General features: G+C 47.5%; 1 protein-coding gene across 3 annotated transcripts in view; it reads left to right on the top strand.

Moving 5' to 3' along the window:
- Positions 1-11,007: 11,007 nt before the first annotated feature.
- Positions 11,008-25,020, top strand: part of EFR3B (EFR3 homolog B) — a 137,673-nt gene continuing 123,660 nt past the window's right edge. For 2 of the 3 annotated variants that reach the window (XM_066626724.1, XM_066626728.1), the window contains exon 1: positions 11,008-11,996. In XM_066626724.1, coding sequence (XP_066482821.1) covers positions 11,990-11,996 — 7 coding nt within the window. In that variant the 5' untranslated portion in view covers positions 11,008-11,989. Of the gene's footprint in view, positions 12,006-25,020 lie in introns of all 3 variants that reach the window. The other variant, XM_066626723.1, reaches the window with a different exon arrangement.

Here is a 25,020-nt window from a genome sequence, read left to right as displayed (position 1 = left end):
GGCAGGCCTTGCTAAAACGATCCATGAGCTGCTGGAGATCTTTGGCAGAGTGGGTAGTGACAGCTGCATCGTCGGCAAAGAGGAAGTCATGCAGACATTTCAGCTGGACTTTGGATTTTGCTCTCAGTCTGGAGAGGTTGAAGAGCTTTCCATCTGATCTGGTCCAGAGATAGATGCCTTCTGTTGCAGTTCCAAAGGCTTGCTTCAGCAGGACAGCGAAGAAAATCCCAAACAAGGTTGGTGCAAGAACACAGCCCTGCTTCACGCCGCTTTGGATGTCAAAGGGGTCTGATGTGGAGCCATCGAAGACAACAGTGCCCTTCATGTCCTTGTGGAAGGATCTGATGATGCTGAGGAGCCTGGGTGGACATCCGATCTTGGGGAGAATCTTGAAGAGGCCGTCCCTGCTGACCAGGTCGAAAGCCTTCGTGAGATCTACTTACTTACTTACTTACTTACTTACTTACTTACTTACTTACTTACTTACTTACTTACTTATTTTTAAACCATTTTTTATTGGAGAAATAATATATTTTTTATGTGCTTCCCCCCTAAAGATGAACTTACTTCTGAGTAGACATGCATAGGATTGGGCTGTCAATCTCCACATCCCCTTCCCCCTAGCTACTTTTTCTACACAAGGGGAAAATACTGTACAGGTGCACTTGTAGTGTGTAGTATGTAGTGTGCAGCTACTTCGAGGAGAGGAAGCAGTGAGTGGATTCTGAAAAATGGCTTACATGAGTTCCATGTAGTAAAATTACTCTAAGCCAGGGGTGTCCAAACATTTTGGCATGAGGGCCACATCATCTCTCTGACAATGTATCAGGGGCCGGGCAAAAAAAAGAATTAATTTACATTTCAAATTTGAATAAATTTACATAAATGAATTTATTAGAGATGGAACTTATATGAATGAATGAAGGTCTTGCAGTAGCTCAAGGCCTATAAAAGACCTTGCACAAAGAAAAGGTAGCCTTTCCTTCTCTACCACTGCTGCATGACAGATGTGAAACAGCAAGCAGTGGAGGGAGCCCTCATCCCACAGCTCAGGTGAGAGGTCATCGGGCCAGCATGGGCTCCAGCAAGTCTCTGGAGGGCCAGAGGCTCATTGGAGACTGGCAGCTCCCTGGGGGCCTGATTGGGAGCCCCTGAGGGCCGCAAGTGGCCCCCGGGCCAGGGTTTGGGCTCCCCTGCTCTAAGCAACTGTGGGAGTAAGAACAAAAAAGGAATTCTTACATAAGAGGGGTCCTTAGGTGCACATAGAAACAGCTACTTTTGCAAACAAGCAATTAAATATGGTTTAATTCAGGTATCATAATACTCTGTGTCTTTGGGAAGGCGCTTGGCATGCAATTGTATGTTCTCTGCTGCCCTGAGCAGCTACTTTGCATTGCTGGAGAGGAGCTGCAAACGCTGGCTGGCGGAGGGCATGCTTGTGGGGGAAGGACGAGGAAGATCTCTGGCAAGGCTGGACAGCATGTTGTACACACGTAGAATCCCTTTTCACCTGCCCTTAGCATGTGAAAACGGGTGCAGATATATATCTCTGCCAGGATTAAGAGCCCAATCCTAGGTATGTCTACTCTGAAGTAAGTCTCGTTCTAGTCAATGGAGCTTACTCCCAGGAAAGTGCCTAGGATTGCAGCCTAAGAGCCCAATCCTATGCAGGTATACTCAGAAGTCCACTTTAGTGACTGGGGCTTACTGTGGATAGGATGGCAGCCTCAGGGCCCAATCCTGTGCCTGTCTACTCTGCCTCTGTTTTGCTCCCCCCCCTCCTGGAATGCCTCCGAAGGGGAGGGGCCCCTGCAAAAAGGTGCTGGAACTCCATCCCCCCGCGTTCCATTAGAAAAAAAGCCCTGCCGGTAACACCTCCCTCCCTCCTCCTCCCCGCCTCCCCCACACCTACCTTTCGTCCTTGCGTCTGCTCATTCAAGCTGATGCAAGGTACTTGGAGGAAGCCGGTGTAGAGGCTTCCATCAGCTTCTGCAGGCCAGCACTTCTGGGAGTACCGGCCTGGCTTCCTCCTGAAGAGGCGCAAACGTGCCTTACGGCACGGCCCAAGGGACCTAATGTCCTGTTAGGATTGCGCCCTTAGTCTGTGAAACTGATTGACACAAGATGTGGTGGTCAGAGTTCCTGATAAGCTGTAAAACTGCATGGCCAAGTGACTTGAAGCCAAGCTCCACACAGCATGGAACACAGCAACCAGAAGTTCAACAATACATGATGCAGTCACACTGCTGTGCAAGCAGAGAATGTTATACAAAACTGAGCAGAATGCACATGTGCTCAGGCTCTACCCTGACGTTCATCCAGTTGCATCGCTAGAGGGGTGATGCACACAGGGGGGGATGACACCACTATTGGCCAAAAGTTTTAAAATCTTGGTATTTTTGAATACCATCATGTTATTTATCAATTGATGCATAATTTCATGCAGAATGCAATGAAACAAACCGCGTTGAAATATCTCTATTCTATCAAAAGTTATAACCCAAAAACCAGTGGGGTGGGGCAATGGTGTATCATCACACCCACCACTGGGGACATTGCCCCACCCACTGCATGGGAGGAGGTCCATCATGAGGGTGACACGCTGGCCTCCTGTACCTGCTGATGCAAACTCCAGTGACACCACTGCATTCATCTTAAGGTCTAAATAAGGTACACAGGATCTATCTCGTACAGTCTTCAGGATGAACGCATGGAAGTTAGTCATGGGACCTGTGAACATGTTTCGCTCCCTCCTCCATATATTTTTTGCACACACATTTGTTGTGTGAACAGGGTATAATTATATGTAGGCTATTCACTGTTGGAGCTCACTTAGTGGCTAAGGGTGCAATCCTAACCCCTTACGTCAGTGCTTTCCAGCAGTGGCATAGCAGTGCCAATGAGACATGTGCTGCATCCTGCAGTTGGGTGGCACTCATGGAGGCCTCAAAGTAAGGGAATGTTTGTTCCCTTACCTCAAAGGCGCATTGCCCTTTTGCCGGTGCTGGAAAACACTGACATAAGGGGTTAGGATTGCACCCTAAAGGTCTCACATTCAATCCCTGGCATCAAGGTTGCCCTTAGGAGCTGCAGGGCCCAATTAGAAACATTTTTTGTGGGCCACCAAGTTCACAGCCAAAGTCTGCAGAACCTTAGCAATACAAATAAAATTTGTTATAGAAATTATAACTGTGTGGAAAGCAATCAAAATATGCACTTAAAAAGTGCATGTGAGTAAATGAACCAAATGGATCTAAGCACATTTTAATATAAAATTGCACACAATTAGATGACCCTACTGCAGGGGGCCTTGGGCATGGAGCCCAATTGGGAGCAATTGGTCCAGCTGGCTTAAAGCCCTGCCTGACATCTCCCAGTAGGGCTAGAAAAGACCCCTGCTTGACAGTGTGGAGAGCTACTGCCAGTCCATGCATGCAGTACTGAGCTAGATGGACCAATGGTCTGGCTTAGTATGACAGCTTCCTGGGTGGTTGCCAGGATTTTGTAGTGCTTAAAACCCTGCAGACCTGACTAACCAGAGATGGCAATAATCAAGCGGAATAACTGAAACTCTGCCGCATGGGAAATCTTCTGGCTTTGACTTCTTGAAAAACTATTTTCAGACTCCAACAAATCATGATAGAGCGTTCTTGGGTGGGTGGAGGGGGGACTGTCAAAACTAACCACTCACCTGAGTCAGTAGATGGCGCTCAAGGGTTAGCTACTCATGAGGCAGAGCTTGAGGACCTTCACTTAGCTGCAGTGCAGTGTAGTGACACTGCGGGATTCCTACCTGTAGCCTGCCTTAAGACAGCCTATGCCAGGGACAGCCCAATATCACTCCCAGCACGGTCATTGCCAGAGTATGAAAAAGCTGGGTGTTGCTAGCAGTCAGACCTGCTAAGGATGAGGGGCCAGTATGAGGTGCGATCCTGGGGATCATGTTGCTTCCACAGCCCCTCCCCCATAGCCCCTCCCTCCTTAATACTCCCTTGTAGGAGTTTGGGAAGCACACTGTTATATATCACTCAATGGGTAATTTAATGCAGAATGCAATGAAACAAACCACATTGAAATATCTGTATTCTATCAAACGTTATGGCAAAATAACCAGAAAAGGAAAACACAATTGCCTTATATATATAAGTGGTTTCCTTAATTCAAAACTGACCAATGAGACTGAGGGTGCAATCCTGCCCTTCACTTGGGCCAATGCAAGTCTGTTGCACTGGCCCAAAAGTGTCGCAAAAGTGCCATAAGACACTTTCCAGGGAGATAGGCCAGTGCATGGATGTGTGCTGGCCTCCCTGCACTAACATGGGTCCTGGAGGAAGGGTGAGCTGCGTCGGCCAAGCTTGGCCAACGCAGGGTCTGAGGGGATGTGGGGAGGGTGGGGAGGAGGCGGAAGGGTGGTGTTTCGGGGCGGGGGAGGGCAGCAGCGGGCATTCCCAGGGGCAGGTTGGTGGGGAGCAGAAGGCGCGACCAGGATCCGGCACTTATGCCAGAACCTGACCCCATTCCTGGGCAGCATGGCGCAGCTCCAGGCTGCTCGGATTTGCGCAACCTCATCAGGTGGCACAGATCTGAGTGGACCCATTGCGGCTGCTGCAGCACAACACAGGGTAAGGGAAAAGGCTTCTGCTTGCCTTGAACTGCACTGCTTTTGGCCCCAAACTTGCACTGGATGTAGCGCTGGCCCGCTGGTCTGCCTGCTTCCCACGCAAGTTAGGATTCTGCCCTGATTGTTTCAAGAGCCAATGAGATGTTACTATGACACAGCAAAGAACCAATAAGGTGTTAGTATGAATTGTGTGAATGTCATCAAGTTGGCCACTGGGTTTTTTGTTCATTACTGATTTGTTGGGAGAACCTGTCTACCCCTGCAGTCATTCTTGACAAGACTGCAGTTCTGTGGCTCACTCCAAGTGGCTCAGCTGTGAGTGGTGAGGAGGGGGATAGTACCACAGTGGGGGCAGCATTGCCACCCCATAAGTATGCCACTTGGGTTTCTGCGACCCCTGTGACACTCCTTCAGCTACACATCTGGTACTTGCTAAGATTTTTTTTAATGTTTCAAAAACTTTTCACAACCCACCAAAAATTGGCGTGTGACCCACTGGTGGGTCCCAACCCACCGATTGGGAAACACTGCCATAAAAGGTTCGTCGCTTGGGAATGTGGGACAGGCCATCTCAGTGCCTCTCCTGTTGTGGGTTCTGATTTGACAAGAGGTAGCAGCATGAGGAAGAATCTGTTTCTTTGTTTGCGGCAAAACTTGCAGACTTTCAGAAGAGCGACTTCAAAGAAGGCCTTGAAGGTGTCTCCAGTGGGATCAATCAGGTCATATCATGTCCAGTGAGTGTCTCTAATCTGAATGCCTTCCTTTCTTCAGGGAGTTGCTCTGTCACCCGCTCATCAGTCTCTGCGTGCTGTTTGCACCTCACAGGTAGGTCAGTTTAGTTGTTCCTTCAGGCTGGGATCTTAAGAGGTCAAGTTGGATCTGGAGACTGCCACCAGGGTTTCTGTTGCCTCTTCTTATGTCTCCCTTCCCCTCGTCCTCTTTTCCTTCCCCTTCTGTATACTGCTGGGCTCTTCTGCCCTAAGCACATGCCCAAGTTGTCACTTTCTCCTCTCTTCGCTCAATTAGGCCCTTTAAGTCTCCAGTCTTCTTCCCACCTGTTACACTCCCTTTTTCTCTTCCTCAGAACTCTTTTTCTTTCCAGCCTGTTCATCTTTCACTCCTTGACAACCTTCCCCTCTCTTTGTTCCACCTCCTGGTCTTTGCTAGCATTTGCTGCCTGCTGGAGCTACACTGCTCCAGCAACCTAGCCTTTCACTCTCCTTTCCCACTCTCTCCTTCCTCCTTCTGGCCCCAACTTCCTGGCTCTCCCTGGCTATTTTCCCCACTGCTCTGCCACCCCTTCACCTTCGCTGCCTCTTTCCTTAAGAATCCTCTTGCTGGTGGTGGCTCCCAACCCCCATCTTCCAGGTCTCCAGGTTGTTTCCAGGATTGACACAGCATCTGTATTCTCTTTAAAAGCCTTGCAAGATGCCAATCACCAGCTGGTCTTGTCCTTTCCGGCACTGTGGCAGCCACAAACAGCCAGACTGATGCTAGCTAGGAAAGCACTGCCCAAGTTTCACACAGCCAGACTTGTTCCTTTACAGTATTTGTTTACAAGTGGATGCTGAGTTGGATGGAAAAGGCAAGCATAGTCACTAATGTAGCCTGGAGTATGTGGGAAACCCTTAAAAAAGAGGGAACCGTTAGGCTCCATGGAGATGTCAAAGTTACCATAAACCCTGTTTTGAAGGTGGACAGTTAACCTTTGCTACTTATTGATGACACTTTTGCAAACCTCACAAGAAGGAAGACTGATTTGTCACTGGCTTAAACACAGATGAAAGCAGAAGGTACACTCTGTACACCCCTGTACAGAAGGTACAGGAAGTATTGATGATGTGTACCTTAATCATCAATATTGCAAAAAGGGTTGTAGTGATAGACCACTGATCAGATGATTCAGGAACCTTATATTGGCATAAAATAAAAGATAAAAAACATAGGACAATACACTTCAACCACACCTAAAACAGCCCCCACGTATCAAATCAATACACCGCCCTTACTCACTTATACTGCACCTCCTGAGAATTAAAAAAGAAATTTTGCAACCTGGTGTGTACATACCTCATCCTTTCCTAATAGCAAATGATGTAGCACAAAGTCCTCCAACCCGCGTATGGAAGACAAAAACAGCCTGAGCAACTGCAAACGCAGATGGTCAAAGCATTGGCAAGTTAGGATCATATGTGGAAGAGATTCAATGTCCAGAGAGTTGCAACTACACACCCTTGCTTGCACACTCAGGCCATTGTATCTCCCCAATGGAAAATTAGACCATAACATTGCAACGCACCAGGGAAAGGGCTCTCTGTTCCTGTGAGTTAAATAAGAAATATAAGTAGGTGGGCCGTTTATCCAGGATTGGAAAAAGCAAAAACCAAAGGAGAGAACAGTTCGTGGATGTGGCTGCAAATAGCTCTTGCTGCTCTATATCCTCCAACTGGGTTCTGGAGGGAGGGCTCCTAAGAGATCTGCTGAGAGACCGATGGCCTGAACCTTTTTTAGAAACAACGACAGGCCCAGGGAGAATGTTGGGTTAGTTAATAAACATCTAAGGGCACAATCCAAACCTGTGCTGGAGCAGGCAAGCTAGGAGGCTTGTGCTGCATCCAACACAGGTTCGTTGGGTGTAGCAGCTCAGCCAGAGGCAAGAGGAAGCTCTTCCCCTTACCCCTAGGTAAGGGCTGCATGCCCCTATGGGTCCCCTCGAACCTGTGCCACCTCTGGAGGTGGCACAATTCCGAGGAGAGCGCAGCGGCTTGAAACCACTCCGTTCACCCCGGAGACAGGGGTTGGGATCCAGCATAACCGCAAGGTCCCAGCCCCGTCCCCGGCTCCCTGCATGCCTGCCCCCGGGGCCGCCCATCGCCCGCCCTCCCCCCACCCAGAAACGGCCCCTCCCACCCCCTCCCCGCCCCCCACGCCTACCTTTGCTACTTGTGTTGGTGCGAGTGCGCTGACACAAGCGGTGGCGCGGGAGCTGCTGTGGAGGCTTCTGCCTGCCTCTGTGCGTCGGCGCATCTAAATGCGCCAACACAGCTCCAACCCACGGAGGCACAAATGTGCTTTACGACATGTTTGCAACCCTCCTATGCCAGTCCAAGGGACTTGGGATGGCATAAGGCGCCTTTAGGATTGTGCCCTAAGTAGAATATCCTGCTTAGACGCGTAACAAACCCTTAACAACCATTTGCAGCAACTCACCCAGGCCATGGTTTCTAATTTGTGTTGGTCCGCTTCTTATTATAATACTGCATATGGAACACAGTGTGGTAGAGCAAATATTTGATATAAAAACCATGACTGGATCCTCTTAATGCTGGCACCAAATGCAGACGTCCAAATAGGTATTCCATACAAAAGGTATTCCCCAGGTCTTGAAAAGTGAAAGTGCAGTGATCGCGCTCCACTTCCAGTTTTGTGGAAGTGGAGCACAATTACTGCGCTTTCACTTTTCAAGGCCTGGGGAGCCCTGCAGGCACTCATGCAGGGCTCCCCGCACCCCAGGAAGGCTGCTGCAAGGACTAGTGAGTGCATCCCAGTCCCTGCAGCCCCCTGACTGATGTGATCCTGGGGATCGCATCGTTGCCTCTGATCCTCCACAGGGCAGCATACAGGAAAAGAGTCAATATTATCTACAGCAGACTTGCAGGCCACCCAAAACACTTGTGGCCCAATCCTACCATCTAAGGCATAAATTGGCTGCTGATGACACATGGACTGTAGCGCCAGTGACCATTTTTCAGCCGCTGCTGCAAAGAGGCAACTGCAGTGAGGTCCTCTGCCACAGTGGGTGACCTTCTTCAGTACAGGAAATCTGGCACGTGGGGCAGTTCACAGGCGAAAGGGGGGGAGTAATAGGGTGTGCTGGGGGAGGAATGGGAGCATGTCAGGTGAAGAAGAGGGTGGATCCAGTGGAAGTTGTGCAAACCAGAACATATCCCCTTTTTAAGACTCCCCTGCCTCTCTTCTCTCCTCGGACATATGCCACCGGAATAGCTGTCATATGTCCAAGGAGACTCACAGGTGGCCTATAGGCTTACATGGAGGTAAGTAAAAATGTTTTGGGGTTTTTTTTTTGCTTGCCTACCTTCATGTGGACCCCCATCAAACCATGCAGTGTATGTCTTTTTGGCTCAGCTGTGTGCTACAGCATGGGGGATAGGATTATGTTCTTGCTTTGTGATATGTACCATCATCACCATCTGTGATGATTTGAAAATATTGCATCAGACTTCTGATGTTGGTATCTTGTGTCTGAAGCAGGGAAGATAATTTTTTATGTATATTGAACGTGCCACCTGAAATGGACCTTCAGTGAGGTTTCACAGTAGCTGGTTATGTTGAACCTGCTGTTTTATTTCAGCCACACTAGACGCTGTTCCAGAACCACCATTCAGAGCGCGATACCAGAGTCTTTCGAGACTGAAGGTTGCCAACACAGAGTAGTTTTATATAACTGTGTGGTTACTCAGTAGAAAGCCAAGTCATGAATCTTGCCTTGCATGTGTGTGTCCTTGAACTGCTTGCAAGATTTCCAGCAAATATCTTCCAGAAGCAGGTGTGACTACTTTTGTGTATCCCCTTCCTTCCATAGTTCTTTCTTCCCAATGAAAGTGGGAAGGGACTGTGTCCCTCTTGGGAGAGATCTAACTTTTTGGCTTGTTATTCTTTACAGCAGTGTTTCTCAAACTGTGTGTTGGGACCCACTAGATGGGTTGTGAGCCAATTTCAGGTAGGTCCCCATTCATTTCAATATTTTATTTTTAATATATTAGACTTGAGGCTACCATGATATGTGACTGCATTTGGGGAAATGTTACAGACCTGTACTTTTAACAAGCTACTATGTATATTCTTTAAACAATGATCGTCAATGGGACTTACTCCTGGGTAAGTGTGGGTAGGATTGCAGAAATTGGTAAAAATTTTTCCTACTTTATGATGTCACTTCCAGTCATGACATCACTTCTGGTGGGTCCTGACAGATTTGCATTCTAAAAAGTGGGTTCCAGTGCTAAATGTGTGAGAACCACTACAGTAATAGGGCACAATCTAAATGGATCCTTAGGCCGACGCAAGTTCCTTGCTCTGGCCCAAGAGGGTCGCAAACATGCTGTAAAGGTTCCTTGAGAGGAAGCCGGGCCAGCACTCTGAGAAGTACCAGCCTTGCAGAGGCTGACGCAAGCCTCCATGCCGGCTTCCTCTCTCAGACTTGTGTCAGCCCAGCTAGGCAGATGCAAGAAGAAAAGGTAGGTGGAGGGGAGGCGGGGAGGAGGCAGGAGGCAGGCATTCCTGGGCGGGTGGAGGGCGGGCACTGGGCAGCCCCAGAGGTGAGTGAGCAGGGAGCGAGAGGCAGGGCTAGGATCCAACAGTTATGCTGGATCCCAACCCGCATTCCTGGGGAGAACGTAGCGGCTTCAAGCCGTTCCACTCTACAAGAGGTGGTGCAAGTTTGAGGAGACCCATAGGCGCCAGTGGCCCTCACCTGTTTCCCCTTGCCTTTGGCCGAGCCACTTGTGGCCACAATCCTGCACTGGATACAGCGCACGCCTCTTGGCTTGCCTGTTCCAGCGCAGGATTATTGAATTACCCCCATAGTTATTCTTCATGGTGGTGCTCTTATGGAAAGTACAGCTGCAATTAGCCCCTGCTAATTGGGTAAGAGGCACTTTTTCATGTGGGTGCTCCTTTTTTAGCAGGGGGAGAGTAACTGGCCCACCTCACCCCAGCACTGTCTGTTCTAGTGGCTGTCTGCTGGTATTCATTTGCATCTTTTTAGATTGTGAGCCCTTTTGGGACAGGGAGCCATTTAGTTATTTGATTTTTCTCTGTAAACCGCTTTGTGAACTTTTAGTTGAAAAGCGGTATATAAATACTGTTAATAATAATAATAATAATAATAATAATAATAATAATAATAATAATAATAATAATAATGCTGTCTTGTCAACACTGGCCCCAATCTTGCCAGGACTCATCCTTTCAGTGCTCAACATGCTCAGTTCAGTGACGATGATGATCACACAGGTGCTCCTGCTAATCGCTTGCCTTCCTTCCCTTCTAGGCCGTGCCAATCAGCTCAGCCGAATTTCACTTGACTGGTATATGTCCAGTGCACAGGAACCAATAGTGCAAATAATTTCACTCCAAAAATGGACTCTCCCACACTAGCAATTTCAGATTCGTTTCAGCAAAATGTAACAAAGGTTCTTTGAGAGAGAGTTCCAAATGGTGCCCCTTTTTCTTCTTCTTGCTTCCAAATGCCTCCAACATGCCACGCAGAGACAGCTGGAGAGTGTTGACAGCACTTCTTCGTTACCTCCTTCTTCTAATAATAAACCTGCATTTCACTCTCCTGGGAGCTCTGCCCGTCTCTTTCATTTCTGCCACATCCCAACTCCTGCCCAGGGAAGACCATCAGGACAATTTGGACCTTCTCCTAAGAGGAATCTTTGCTCTCATTTCCAGTGAACTGGAGTGCATGTGAATGACCCCCCTCCTTTCTCCAGCATTTTAGTCCTAAGACGGGGCGGATCTTGTTCTCCTTTAAAGTTTCTTAAGGTGGGATCCAGTTCTCCCCACAGCCTTCTGAGGAGGATGGGCTGTATGGATGGATGGGCTTCTTGAGTCATCAAGACCCTGCTGCTGCCACTGACAGCTGCTACCCGTGTCCATGGAAACAACTGTAGGCAGCCCCAGAGGAAGGTAGGAGCAGACAGTTGAGGGAGGAACCTGCCTGACAAAGGATCTGACTTCACCAGTCTGTTCACTGCCAGACAGTCTGTGTGCTACTGGTGGTCAGCACTGAGCAGGAGTGAGTCCCACTTCGCACTTTGCTCAGCTGTTGTTCTGTCTGGATCTTCATGGTGTCAAAGTAAGAGGGAGAAACTGAGAGAGAGAGAAGTCAAGTGCAGATGGAGAAATGAACTTTCAGGCAGTCCTCTGATCTTCCCAGCAAGCAAGGCTGCATCAGGAGAGCACGCTGGGCCCCATCTGTTGGTCCTGGCTGAAAGTGGAGACGCCCTCAGATGACGCGTGGTTGGCAGGTGCCCACCTTGATCTGGGAGCCAGGGAGCTGTGGGTGGCAGACAAATGACAGCAAGTCACTCTGCGAAGCAGGTGCCTGCAGATCGTGAAGCAGGCAGAGCCGGAGGAGGACAGCATCAATCTGCTCACTGCTGATGTGGATCACTTATTGAAAGAGAAGGCTCCTCCTTTCTGTCTGCCTTGGGGGTCCTGGAAGCAGCAGAAGTGTCCTGGAGTGCCCAGCAGGCCGTTTGAGGCAAAGGTCTTTGCCGTCTGGGAGGCTGAATTTTGAGAGGGTGGCAGTAGCAGCAGAATCCTGACACAGAGCCCACAATGACAGGTAACAGGGGTGAGTTGCCTGCTGGAGGCCAGTGCAGACAGAGCCAGAGTGCTGCTGACCCTCTCTTTGTGAATCTTCTTAAGTGCTCTGTGTTCTTCCTAGTGACTAGCAACAGTGTCCCTGGACATTTGTGCCTGGTTTTTTGCATCCTAGACATTTGTGTCACTTTAAGATGTACTTTTTTCACTTAGCAAATTTAACATGGGATTTGTTGCCCAGTTATAATTTCTTGGTTGCCCAGTTATACTGGGATGCAAATAACTGGGATGCTAAAAAGGCCCCAATAACCAAGGACACCAATGACCGGATGCTAATGACTGGGATGCCAATGATCAGGCACAATCATCCAGGACTCAAATATCCTAGAATCTTTCTTTCTCTGTTCCTTGACAGGGCGCCAGGGATTCTGCTGTGTACTGCATATTGTGTCATGGCAAAATGATCTGGACAGAGCCTTTCAAACAGAGGACCTAGAAGGGAAGGAGCACACATGCAAACATTTAGATGGTCAGCTTCCTGGGGCAGGCATCTACTGGTCTTTGCCTTCTCTTTTGTCGCTGTGTAAACTTGTTGCAGCTTAGGAAGGAGCATGCTGTCTAGGAAAGCTTTTAATTTGTGGTTTGACTGGCTAGTAGTTTTCATACTTTCTGGTACTTACAAGGGTTTTTAAAGTGAAAACCTGTTTTTTGTTGTTTTTTAAATGATTTTATCTATTGCTTGACTTTTCACAAGAGAAGCAGTATATGAAGTGGCAATTTGAGACAGCAGTGTTGTACAGGGACTAAGGGTGCAATCCGAACCAAATTTCCAGCACTTTTCTTTCCTCTGAGTTGCATTGCTCAGTGCTGAAAAATAGGCTAGGATTGCACCCTAAGAGTGTGAACCACAGAGTCCCTAGTTCAGACCTGTGAACACAGCCTCTCTCTCTCTCTCTCTCTCTCTCTCTCTCTCTCTCTCTCTCTCTCTCTGAGTCTCAGCCTCCCACATGCAGTATCAGAATAATGAATCCTCGCATGTTTTTTCATTTGTTTGTAAGTTTTACAACATGATGGTGTATGAGCAACTGGTGGCCAAATCCATAACAATACCTATCAGGAGACAATGCCATGCATTACATACAACTATTATGTGCTGCAGGGTGCTTTCTGTGTTTGTGTTCCTTCCAGAGAAGTAACCTGACTGTTGTGGAGGAAGGGGACTAAAAGAGAGTCCCCAGTTGAGAAAGTTGGGCCAAGGACAGAATCCATTGAAGGCAGCTGGGTTTGAAGGGAACCAGGCAGTGGAACTGTCTACAAGCATAAGAATAGCCCCGCTGGATCAGGCCATAGGCCCATCTAGTCCAGCTTCCTGTATCTCACAGTGGCCCACCAAATGCCCTGTCTGAATGGAAGAGAAGCCTGTAGCGCTAAGTAGAGTGGGCAACTGCCAGAAGGACAAAGCGGTGTGTGTTTGTGTGCGTGTGTGTGATCTACAAAATGGCACAGTCAAGGATGTATGCAGCAGGGGTGGCCAAACTGTGGCTCTTGAACCACATCTGGCTCTTTGACATATAATGTCCAGCTCTCAGAAATAGTTGGCTGAGCTCCTTTGTGCATCACAATTGGTATAAAAGGTAAATGAGAGGTTTTCAAGGCTTATACATTTTACTGGGTATAAACTGAGAGTTCACTGCATTAAAACGCATGTTTAATGTTCATGTTCATGTTTAATGTTCAATTCTTCATGCATCGTAGATACTCGCCCACAAGTTGATCCCACAGATAAGTCGAGGGCAGGTTTTGAGCTCCAAATCATGGAATTTTCCATGACCCTTGGATAAGTCGTGGGTTAAACTTGGGGGGGGGGGTCTGACTATAATTTTGTCTGATTTTACTTGAAGCCAGATCCTGAAAAATAACCTTCCAGTAATTGTTACCTAAAAACTACAGTTTCTAATTAATTAAAAATACAATAAAAGATCATAAGATGCATTTTTGTTCATTAACTTTTAAAATTCTAGTCTTCGCAACATTTGTGTAAACACTGTCAGAGTAAGTGTTGTGCCTGTAAACAACATACCAGTAGAACCATGAGTCAAATCCTTCTTTAAGGTGCCTGGTGTGTTAAGCCAGAGGCTCTACATATAACATGCAACATAAAACATCCAATTGGGAGTGTGCAGTTCAGTTCACAGCAGGGAGACAAGCAACAAGGACTGAGCTGCACACAGTTGCAACCCTATTTACTCAGAAGCAGACCCACTGCTTTCCATGGGTGTTACTCTTAAGTAACGGTGCATTGCAGCCTGGGACTTCATTTTAGATGGAACTGAGGATCACATCCTGGGGTTTTAAAAACCAGATCCCTAAACTTGTGTGTGTGTGTGTGTGTGTGTGTGTGTGTGTGTGTGTGTGTGAAATTCTTTGCAAATGACTTGCCAGGAATGTTCTGAGCAGCAGCAAAAGAAGGGGCCATTTCCCTTCTTCTCCAAACTGGAAGGGAGACAAAGGGGCCTGTGGGAATTGTGGGGAGGCTTTGTGGGAGTGTGTGCTGCACTTCCATAGCAGCAGCCCCATACAGACTACAATTCCCAGAAGCGCCTTCACTTCTCTTCCTGTCTGGAGAAGAGGCTAAAATACTGTAATTACTGGTAAAAATTCTCCTCTTTCTCCACCTGCTTCTTGCTTCTCAGCCCCCCTCACATCACCAGACAGCTGCTGAGCCTCCATAAGCTTCCCAGAAGTTCCCAGAGGATCCTGCCTCACTCACTGCATTGACCCGGGTGTCATACCCTGCCCAGAAAGGCAGTGCCAGTTGGTAGACAGGGGTGGGTCTGTCCAGTGCCGCTGAGACCAAATAAGCAAGACACTGAGAGGTGGAAGGCTATGAAGGCTGTTTATTGTTTCAGCAAGACATGACTGTGGCCTCTGGAGACTCAGCTCAAATCCAGAAGGCCCTTTTCAGAGGCGTGGGACACTTTTTATACAATTCTAGACTCTTTGTTTGAAATCTAGACTTTCTATTCACTGAAAATCTGCATCACAGATGGGGCAAACTCTTAATAGGCTAAAGATAACATTAGAGATGCCTCATAGGTGAGCTTCAAGTTACAGGTCTCCAAAAAAGGTGAAATTAAACAATTAAGCATATTGAATCACAAAGTTTCCAGTATTGACCCAGTGTTGACCTTCCAATTATACAGATTGTTTGACGGGTAACATCATTAAAAGAGGGTACAAACACAGGGGTGAAGACCTCATCTTTGGCAGAACTTCAGACCTGTTTCTTGGCGTGCCCATCTCGTTAGTGCGCCCTGATACAGTCCTTTTATCTTTCACACTTGTTGCTTAACATAGCCTCTGATTCCTTTTATTAAAAGGGGTTTTCAAAAGCTTTACTAAACTAAAACTTCTATAGCTTAATTCTATATAACTATTGTGATCAGTTACCTTGAGTACATTGGTATTAAGGGATATCTTTTGCCCTAAAAAGCATGAAAAAATAACAATTTTAAAACTATAAGTGGACACAGGCAGACTGCCCTTGCTAAGACATGTGTTCTTCTGCCAAAATGAGGCCTATCTGCTAGTTGCCTAGCATCTTTATCTATTTCAGTTGCAATTCAAAAAGAGTCTCCAAAAGCAGAAGTTTCCTGATACTTCCCACTCTGTCCCTTTCATCTTCTCGCCCTCTCATTACTTTCAAAAGGGGAATAGCCTTGTCTCACTAACTTGTTCAAGGATTATCTAATTAAGACGTGTGCTGTCTTCTAAAGTTCATCTCTTGCAGATGTCTGTGGTTAGCTAGCTAGATGCTTTGTTAGTTTGCCAAGAAACATTGCCAACTGATAGCAGAGTAGTTAATGAGCAGAGAAGCTAATTCTTTTAAGCTTTCCCCTAAGTTCATGCTTTTTCTGTCTTCTTCTTGCCTTCTCCCCCCCTCCCCTTTTTGGTTCTTTGTTGCACTGTATTGATGGTTGCTACAGGTTTGGCTTGGGGGGGGGGGGTCTGAGCAGTGGCGTCACTAGGGTTCGCTTCACCTGGTGTGGGATGCCAGCATGTCACCCCCCATGCAGTGCGTGGGGCAACACCCCAGGTGGTGGGCGTGGTGATGTAACATCACTCTGCCCCCACTGGTTTTTTGGCTGTACCTTTTGATAGAACAAAGATAGAACACATTCTGCATGAAATGACGCATTGATTGATATATAACATGATGGTATTATTCCTCCAAACTGTGATTTTAGTGATTTTGGTCACTAGTGGTGTCACACACACACACACCCTGGGTGTCAACTTACTAACACCTTATTGCAGCAGTTCCCAAACTTTTAGCACTGGGACCCACTTTTTAGAAAGACTGTCCAAGAGCCACCAGAAGTGAAGTCATGGTGGAAGTAACATCATCAGGCAAATTAAAATAAGTATAAATAAAGTAAAACAAATAATTAAATAAGTAGAAGCCAGACCTGGTCCACCAAGTGAATTTCTTCTGTAATCTGCCTGCAATAACACCCCCCCCCTCCAAAATCAGTAAGGTTTTCAGCCCTACCCAGTGTCCAGTTCAATTTAAGAACTTCTGTTTAAAGCAGATCACTGTCAGGATCCACCTGGCTTTGCAAGTCTCAAAAAAGTTCACCTTATCAGCTGAAGCCTCTGTTTTGATCCTTTTTAGTGTGGGGGGGAGGCTTCTGGAGCATTTACTGAGCTCCAGTCCCATCCGATCAGGACCATTCTGGTGGCCTCACATTCCCCTTTGCCTGGCGTGACCACCAGCCAAGGCATGTTTGCTTACTCACCAGTAAACGCGACCGTGAGACTTAGTTTTGCTTTCCATAGGGCTCAATACATTCATCTGCTTGGAGGGAGGGACTTCCTTCTCAGGTGTTTTTGGGGGCTGCATTCATTGAATCAGGACCATTCTGGTGTCGTTGGATTCCTCTCAGCCTGCCCTTTCCAAAAGACTAAAGGCAAGTTCACCTACTCATGAGTAAACGCGCGATACGACTCACTGTCACTTTCTATATTGATCCATGCATTTTTGTTCTCCAATTTTTTGGCCATAACTTTTGATAGAAATGAGATATTTAACTCTGTTTTTTTGCATTGCATTCCCCTTGAAATTCCGCATCCAACGGTATATAATGTGATAGGGTTACACCTAACCACTACGATTTTAGTGTGTCACCCCCCCAGGTGTGCGTCACCCCCCTGTGCGTGTCACCCGGTGCGGACCGCACCCTCGCATCCCCCTAGCGATGCCCCTGGGCCTGAGACAGGTAAGCAGGCATCACCGGGTATAAGTCGACCCAGGATCTCAGGCTCTGTTTTTTTAGGCATGAATTTTTTGACCTATAGGCGAGTATGTGCGGTGAATTTAAATCCTTCTTAAATATTGTGGCTCTCAAGCGTCTTTCTCGTAGCTCTCAAACATTTGAAGTTCATCATATGTGGCTCTTACATTAAGCAAGTTTGGCCACCCCTGGAATATAGGGTAAGGAAGGGGCATCAAACCTCAGAGGTGCGTCTCACAGGCTTGCCAAGTTTCCAGAGGCTCAGGCCAGGATGTGTGGGAGGCAGGCACTAAAAAATAAGGGTCAGCACCTGGTAGATCAGGAGAGGAAAGCTGGTGGAATATGGAATATGGGTGGAGCCTAGTGGCACTTGGTGGGGCACCAGAAAGTATTTCTGGGTGGAGCCTACTAGACAGGGACAATAGTCTTGGCAAGCACAGAATATCCTGACCCCTGCATACTGACTCATCACTCTGAGGTTTTGTTCTTTTGCTTGGAGTCCTTGAGAAGAAGACCACAACCTTGACAGTTCAGATCAGTCAGGACAAGCAACTCTAACATGGTAAGGGTCAGAACACAGAACAAGAGCCAGCAGGCCTTCCTTGACCCAGGAGATTCAGATCAGAGCTGTGCATGAAAGAGTTGCACTGTGTCATTAGTGCTTTCTGCTGCTGCAGCAGACACAAGTGATGGAAGTGCAACCTGTGTGCTTGCGTATCTTCAAAAACCCACTTGTGCACATCAGAGAACCAGGGACGTGCTGTGCGGGGACAGCAGGTGAGGCAGAACTGCCCCATCGTTATCTGTGGAAAAGAACTGTGACTGCCCCTCCTGCTTATACCCGAGGAGGCCTCCTTACACCCGGGTGTAAGCAGGCAGGGCAGCTGCAGTGCTTTTCCATGAACTACAATGGGGTAGTTCTGCTTCACCTGCTGCCCCCACACCACACGTCCCTGTGGAGAACTGACATGAGGAGGAACCTGGGGCAGTCATTTCCTAGTCATGTTCTCATGGGCAGGAGGTCTGGTCTAGAGGGTAGAGCCTCCATTTGCCTGAAGATTAACATCCACAAGGTCGCCAGTTCGAGGCCACCGGCACCGTGCGACCTTGAAGCAGCTGGCAAGCTGCAGCTGAGCTGTTCCACCTGCTCGGAGCGTGGGAGGATGGAGGCCAGAATGTTAAACCAGATCGGAGTGTAACATCTTGAATGTGGTGGTTCTTGAAAGAGAGAACCTTCTTTCAATTTGTAAAAATCCCTGCGTGGATTTAATAAGCCTGCCTGTGTAAACCGCCTTGAATAAAGTCTTGAATAAAGACCAAGAAAGGCGGTATATAAATACTGTATATTATTATTATTATTGTTGTTTAAAGCTGTGGATTTACACACATTCTACTTCCTCAATTTATTTCTTTGCTGATGCATTTCATCAAACTGCTTTGTGAACTTTCCGTTGAAAAGTGGTATATAAATACTGTTAATAATAATTTCCAAGGGCCGCCCAAGACGATCCCTTACTCCTATATCCTGCTGCCCATTCTTTACCCCTGCCAGTATTCACTATTGTGCATGTGCGTGTGGCGTGCACACAAACAGCACTAACCAGTGTGGCTATGCACCCCCTGTGCTGCTCACCATCACTGTCTTTGCCATCTTGCTGCAGCTTTGCCATCATGTTTTGTAAAGTGAGTCAGTGGGGAGGATGCTGAGAGTGGACAATCTCCACTCCCAACATTCTCCCCACCAGCCCCTTTGCGAGCAGCAGCTATGGAGCCTCGTGGCTGGGTCAGCCCTGCATGATTCCTAGAACAACTGTAGTGTTGTCTTTGGGAAACAGAAACTCCAGGGCTGGGTTTGCCTTTGCCTTTAGCTCTATTTCTGACTGAAGCCCAAAGAAGCCAACATGATAACTGATGTACTTGTTTCTCAGGTTGATGCATGATTGCATTTAGGTTCCAAAATGTCCTCGCTTTGTTACTAAGCCATGATATTTCTCCTTCTTCTTCGGGGTAGGAGTAGCAAAATCTGTGGTTTCTTTCCCCTTATCTCATTCTTCCCATAGATCTATCACTTGATTGTCAGTTTTTGTGTATTGTTTTCATTTGTCACCACCAACTGTTTTCACCCAGTGTTGAAAATGTGTTTCTTTTCCCTAAAGTGACTTCTCCTGCTGAGGGCCTTCAGGTCTTTGGAGTGTATATGGCTCAGAGTCTGTTGTGGCAATCACCACCATTTTTGCCACACACTTATGTCTCCAAGACGATCTCTTAATTATGGTTGTTTGCACCAGCCTGCTGGCAGGAGAGCTATTGATTTTGGCACACCAGATGGCAGTTTTTGATCTTTACCCTAAGATTGCTGTAGTTATTTGTGGCTTTAAAGTTGATCTTGGATGGCATTTGTATATCTCAGAATTGGCACAGAGTTTTCCTTTACTGAGTTGCATTGTCAGTAGAACCGCCATCTGTCTGAGGCATATTCACTGTGGAGGAAGCAGAGAAAACCTTGTGTGGGCAGATCCAGCCCTGCAGGGAGGGCAGGAGGACTATCAGGAGAATATTTTGTTCCTTTGCATGTTTATCAGGGCTGCAGCTTTTCGACAACTAATCAGTTAGGTTAATCAATTAAGAACAATATTGTGATTAAAAATGCATCCTTGATTATTTGGAAGCATGTTTTTAAATGTTAAATATTTTTAATGGGACTACTTATGAATGCTGCAGATAGTAGTTGCAGTCTTAGAAAATATGTTTCCTTTTTGCTCTCACACCAGAGGGGGTGCCACTTCTAAAGTGGCACCTGGTGCAATATATACCTGCATGGATTAAACCCAAGGAGGTCAAAAAGTCTCATCAAGAGTGTGATCATATCCCCTCTCTGCTTTCTCTTCTCCAGGCTAAACATTTACAGTCATGTTTGAAATTTGGGGTGAGCCTTGGAGGAGATAGTTATGTTGGTCTACAGATCGCAGTGTTCTTGAACACCTTCAACTGTTTCCCAACCCACCTGTGATCCAGAGCTCTGCTCCTTTAAGCATCTCTTAGCTTGCATTCTGGGAGGCCCAATCCTATCAGGCTGCCCCACTGGTGGAATGAGTCTTCCACCAGCACTGACTGCTGTAAAGCAGTCTTTAAACCTGCTCTGCTAGCACAGAGAGTAATGTGCTGCAGAAGTGCCAGCAGGAAGGCCAGAGCTTTCCCATATGCATCAGAAGATCCTGGAGGAGGTAGGATGGGGTGGAAAAGGGCAGAACAAGGTGGTGACAGGGGCAGGGAGAAGTGAATTGGGTCCATGAAGGGCACAGATTCAGTAGCAGTGGCAGCTGCTGAATCCTAACTCTCCTTCCCAGGCATGATCCATCATCCCAAGTCAACATGGATTTGCGCCAGCAATTTTGCTGGTACAGGTCTAAGTAGACACCACCCCACCACCACCCCACACTGTGGTTGCTCTGAATCACATAGGAACAAATGTTCCCTTATCAAAAGGTAACGTTCATGAGTGCCCCCCCTTGCAGGATGCAATGGTGGTCCTTTTGGCACTGCTGTATTGCCAGGGGGGATGGGTAGAATGGGCTCTTAGTTGTCCATACCTGACCCTGCAGTACCCACATTTGTATGCATCCACTAACCCCTTGAATACCAAATATCCCAGCTATCCCTGTTCCCTTGGGATAGTCACCATTCCTGGAACTTGTCCCCAGGGAGTCACTGGCTTGTAGATGGTTAGGAATTTGGTTTCTCTCTCATTTTAACACCTGTCCCATAGGGCACTGTCCCACCTTTTCTACACTGTGAGGTGTGTGTGTGTGGGGGGGGGGGTGAATGAGCACCCTTTCTCCCTGGGCAGCAGGGACAGGCAAAGTCTCTTCCTGCTTCCTGCTCACTTCTGCAGCTCCTTGTTTTTGAAACAGCACTTTCCTTGGGACCATTTGCTTTCAATTCCTGAGTCTAGCTAGCCAATTAAGATCACATACCACTGGCAGGCAGTTGTGAATGTGAATGAGGCCATGAGCACAGCCAGATGGCAATCTGCTTATTAAGGAAAAAAAGGAGGATTTGTGGTTGGGAGATGGAATCATAGTTGTGCAATTATTTTTCTTTCCCTTCTTTCTTTAGTTTTAATTGCCAGGATGCGTAAATTGGAAGGCACAGGCATGGCCCAGATTTGCAGTTAGATGCCATTTCTAACTCAGCAGTTACTTCACTAGAGTGATGCTTATGATGCTAGGGATGTGGGTTTGAGCTTAGGGTCTGGACCCATACATGAGACCAACCAAGGTGCTCAAAGCAGGCGGCCTCAGGGCTGAATCCTATCCAACTTTCCAGAACTGGTGTAGCTGCAATGCAGCCCCAAGGTAAGGGAACAAATGTTTCCATACCTTGAGGAGGCCTCTGTGACTGACTCCCCACCACAGGATGCAGTGCATGCCCCATTGGCACAGCTGCACCAGCACTGGAAAACTGGATAGGGTTGGGCCCTCAGTTGGCAATCTAAGGACCTGCATGCAAGAACCTTTTCTCCTGCTGACCTGTGGGTCTTCTCCATCCTCAAGCAATCTCTGCCTCCAGAAAATCAAGTGGAGTTGGGTAGGGTTTCCAGGAATCAGGTCTGGGACTTTGCCTCTCACCACTAGGCATGGTTCCTCTCCATGGCCCACTAATTCTGCCCCATTAGGACAAGCTCCCCCGCCCCCACCTCATCTCTAGGATTTGTTCAGGATTATAGCCATGCAGAGCAGGCTGGGAAGAATATTCCAGGCCCCTTTCCTGAATATGTTCAGCTTTCACTGTTGAAACAGCTTTCTATCCCTTTTTACTCACAGAGCTATAAGAACTTATTAACAGAGAGAAACTAAACAGATGCAGGTGTCTGGCTCAGGCTTTTTCTGCTGCTGAAACCTAGTAAGATCCTGTAAACCAGATCAAGCTGTTTGTCCACTTAACTTATCATTGTCCATAATTTTTGGCAGCTTTTCTCCAAGGTCTCACAGGCAGTTCTGGAAGCCTGAGATGAGAGGTCACTCTGCCACCCACCCAGTGGAAGGGCACTTATTTCATTCAGCAATTAATTAATTAGTTATATGTCCTCAGCCAAGACTGGCTCCCAAAGTGACTTCCAATTAAAATGCTCATAAAAGTACCATTATAATGGAGATATGTGGAAATATGGACTGCTGATTCTCCCGATTGCCGGCAGCTAATAACATGGTCCAGGTTTCAGACTCTTCCTTCCAGTGGGTAGAGACAAAAGAAGAATATTGTGTAAGAAAAGTCTAGCTGTTGGATCAGGCCAAAGGAGGCCCATGTAGTTCAACATTCTTATTCCCACAGCAACCCACCAGCTGCCTCTGGAAAGCCCACAAGCAGGAGACAGACAAAGGCTTCTCTCCTCCCATTGCAATTCCATGACTGGGATTCAAAAGTAGATATGAAGGTGCACAGCTAGCCTGACTAATAGCCATTGATAGGCTTGTCCTCCATTAATTTGCCCAAGGAGCTGCAGGTGACCTTGGGACAGCTCATGAGAAAGGTGCCAGACCACAGAAGCAGTGCTTCTGTTGGTCTACCTGGTACCTGACCCCTGAAGCTGGGGGTTCAGACCCCTCTGTGAAGAAGAGAGAAGATACCACTGATGGCTTCCTACACCCAAATACCCCATGCAGTGATGCCAAAATGGCTACTGCTGCATCCTCGGAGTGGGGGGGGGGGAGAAGTCTCCTCCAGGTAAGCCTCCATGGAGGAGAGGGGTTTACTCAGTCCTGCACTAGTAAAATCCCAGGTACAATCCGCATGGACCTGTGCCACAGGATTGAGCCCAGGAAGGGGGCTAGGATTCAGCAACTGCAGCTGAACCACCATCTTCCCAGACTCGATCAACCCTTGCCCTGCCCTGTCCCAACTCCCCTGCCAGCCTACCTTTGTCAGCAGGCTGTGACGATTTGCAGGCATGTGACTGCCATAATAAGGCCGTCTATGCTAGCAGAATTCACACTCTACCAGCGTACAGCCCCAATAGGATTGGGCTGCTAGTGACACCAGCCTTTGTGGTTCCCTGTCCCCTGAAGTCTCTCCTGAATGCTGAATAGTCTGTCTGCTTGGCCACTGAGGAGCTCAGCTGGATTTGACCATTCTTGAAGCTATTTCTGCTTTACCCACCTTGAGTCTCTTAGGGGAGAAAGGTGGGGTAAAAATAAAGTATAATAATAATAATAATAATAATAATAATAATAATAATAATAATAATTTTGCAGGGAGTTTGAGCCTGGTCCAGCCTATCTGCATCAAGGAAGGCCTCTTCCCCCACCCCACCCCATGCGCTGACGTGATCAGGAAAACAAGACCTTCAGTGCCCTGGTAACTTCCCCAAATTAGCCAGCCTGAATATGTCCTTGCTCAGGGTCCTTCTTGCTCATTTTTCCCTGTCTCAGCCTTTCCATCCTCTCTTGTCCCCTACCTGGAGGCTTCTGGCCCTGTCATCTGTCTTGGAGAAGCCCAGCCAAGCACTGTGACAGCTTCCCTAGGATTTAATGGATTCCGGGTCCTGACAGGCAGACTCTCCTGAGGATGGTCTTGGCACTCAGAGCCAATCTGCATTGAAGAACCACAGGCAGCGAGGTATTTGTGAAGAAAGTGATCCCGAATGGGCACATGGTTCTTTGGATTTTTGGAGAGGCAAACAACAGATGACAGGAGAATTCAAAGGACTTCTGAAAAAAGTAAACATTTACTTGTTTGCAAACGGGACCCCCCCACACACATGTGGAGGACCCCGAACAATTATAATGATGTAGATTTTATAGGGTATTTTAGATAGGGGAGGGGGACAAGAGCACACAAAGAGAGGAGGGCATCCATGGGAAGAATAACATCCAGGCAGTCATAAAAGCAACATTTGGCATTTGTTATCAGCTCAGGATGTTGATCTGAGAAGGGCAATTCAATACGCATTGGCAATCTGTTTACAGACATATCCCTTACAGAGGATCTGGTACTCTAACATCCCTTTTACCCTAACTCTTTCATCTTTATTTGTTGACTGCCCTTATTTATGGCTTTCTGTTCACCCTTGGGGACCCATACTACAGCCAGCTTGTTCTCTGAGAGGGATATTAGATGCTGGCTTTTGGTCAGAGAAGAGCCTTGTGGGTATTTCTATATTGTGAACTGGGCATCTTGGGATATTTCCATATTGTGAGCTGGGCATTTTGATATTAAAAAGGAAGCATTGACAAGGGGAGATGGCTCTACCAGAGGAGGTGCCACACCGCCCCGGCTCCAGGCCTGCCTCACTGCATCTGTGCCTGGAGACAAGCAGCCTTGTCATGTAGCTCCCTCTCACCCTCTCACATTCAGATCAAAAATAGCCTCTGGGGAATGCAGGGAGGCTGCTTGGATGGCAGGGACCCTGGGCTGGCAGCTGCTTGGAAGGGTGCCCAGCTGGTTGTCCTCCTACCCCTCCCCATCATAATTCATTCATCTGATGGCCTTGTTTGCATTTGTAAGGGCTCCTCTGGTGTCTCAACCTGGCAGACCAACAGCCTGGGGTTAAATTGAAATTAAATTTAGCAGGGAGACTGCCCTTGAAACAGAACACCTGCTCGAACACCTGCTCTTGACAGTCTCTCTTCCATCATGTGACCAAGATGGAAGCTGGGAAAGCTCCTTCACAGCAGAGCAGGGGTGAATGAGGAGCACTTCACAGGCATGTCCAGCACAGGAGCATTCCGTGTGGTGCAACTATGTGCTAGTTTT

The sequence above is a fragment of the Tiliqua scincoides genome, chromosome 1 (genome assembly GCF_035046505.1).
Source record: "Tiliqua scincoides isolate rTilSci1 chromosome 1, rTilSci1.hap2, whole genome shotgun sequence".
In the NCBI taxonomy this organism is placed as follows: Eukaryota; Metazoa; Chordata; class Lepidosauria; order Squamata; family Scincidae; genus Tiliqua; species Tiliqua scincoides.
The sequence above is the reverse complement of the archived record's forward strand: the minus strand, read 5'-3'. Positions and strand labels throughout refer to the sequence as shown.